The sequence below is a fragment of the Priapulus caudatus genome, unplaced genomic scaffold (genome assembly GCF_000485595.1).
Source record: "Priapulus caudatus unplaced genomic scaffold, Priapulus_caudatus-5.0.1 Scaffold610, whole genome shotgun sequence".
Lineage (NCBI taxonomy): Eukaryota > Metazoa > Priapulida > Priapulimorpha > Priapulimorphida > Priapulidae > Priapulus > Priapulus caudatus.
In genome coordinates, this window is record NW_014577671.1 from 64550 (window position 1) to 65892 (window position 1343).

The 1343-nt window shown below is 47.8% G+C and overlaps 1 protein-coding gene across 1 annotated transcript in view; it reads right to left on the reverse strand.

Annotated features, from left to right (window-relative positions):
- Window positions 1–523, reverse strand: part of LOC106812124 (sodium- and chloride-dependent glycine transporter 2-like) — a 19804-nt gene extending 19281 nt beyond the window's left edge. The window contains exon 1 of the mRNA XM_014815911.1: window positions 502–523. Coding sequence (XP_014671397.1) covers window positions 502–523 — 22 coding nt within the window. The remainder of the gene's footprint in view (window positions 1–501) is intronic.
- Between the last annotated feature and the right edge of the window lie 820 nt (window positions 524–1343).

The following is a 1343-nucleotide window of genomic DNA, read 5'->3' on the forward strand; positions in this document are numbered from 1 at the left end:
GCACGCACGCACGCACGCACGCACACACACACGCTGATGCACACATGCACACATGCATGCACGCACGCACGCACGCACACACACACACACACACGCTGATGCACACATGCATGCACTCACGCACGCACGCACGCACGCACGCACTCAGGCATACCCGATCTGGTCCGCAGACGCCCGCAGCGCATCCCTCATTTCGGCATCTTCGCGTCAATTCGTCGGCCGCCTGCGTCCATTTACTCGTGCCCACTTCGAAATAAACACTAAACATAACTCCCCCTTGCTGACTCCGTTAACATCCGACCTCGCCACGCCAATCGTACGCCACTACTACTGAAGCAACACACACATGTGTCCTAGGCAGTAAGCAACCGCCTAACGTGCACCAGCTCCACCGAACAGTAGTAACACGAAGATCGGCCAATGGTCAAATCCCGCGCAACGCACCGCTCGGTGGTTGCATATATATCACAACACGTGGTCTGCACGCATACCGTAATATACACTCCAGCTCTGATGTTGACATGACCGCATGTACGGTCAAACTGCGTCTATATATATATATATATATATATATAATATATATATAATAAATAAATAGGAATCCGTATAGGTACAGGCTGTGAATAACTTTGCGTTTGACATAATTATGCACGATTGTAGCCGGCAACTGCGTAATTGCATCTGCGCAACAAACACACTAATCGTGTCGGGTGGCGTGGCCTACTATAGTCACGAAACAATCGTCGCTAGCGAGCGTTAGTAATAGTAACCCAGTGGCTTACTTTACCACCGTTACAGCCGTACACCTCACGTATTGTTAATACAGTAGTACATTCTGGCTTCAATAATTTGAGGATGTAGATTGGGTAATGCCAACCCTTGCAGGTGGGAGTAACTCGTCCCACGGTCGAATACGGTATTATAAACAGGTCAAACAGGCCCCTTCCCTCGCTCACTCTCTCCGTTACTAACTAGCAGTTGGAGGTATAGCGGTGGAATAAGGATGTTTACTTGCATTTAAGTTTTGTTTCTTTTCACTGCCTATTTGTTTTTTTTGCGTCAACCGTTCAGCGATGAAATAACACGCGGTCAAAGGCATCGATGACGTAATGACGACGAGGATCATGGGAAATTCCATATAGTTGGCAATAGAGACGAGAGCGCGTCATGAGAGAAAAAATGCAGCAGTTGAGGAAAGAGGTAAACAAGCTCCTCGTCTGACCTACATAGCTAAACAACCAGACGAGTTTACGAGATATGCTAAATTACAGGCGGTTCAGACCGATAGATAGGCCTCCGTGCGACTCCTATGTCTACATAACTTAAGGCAGACCTATATTTTC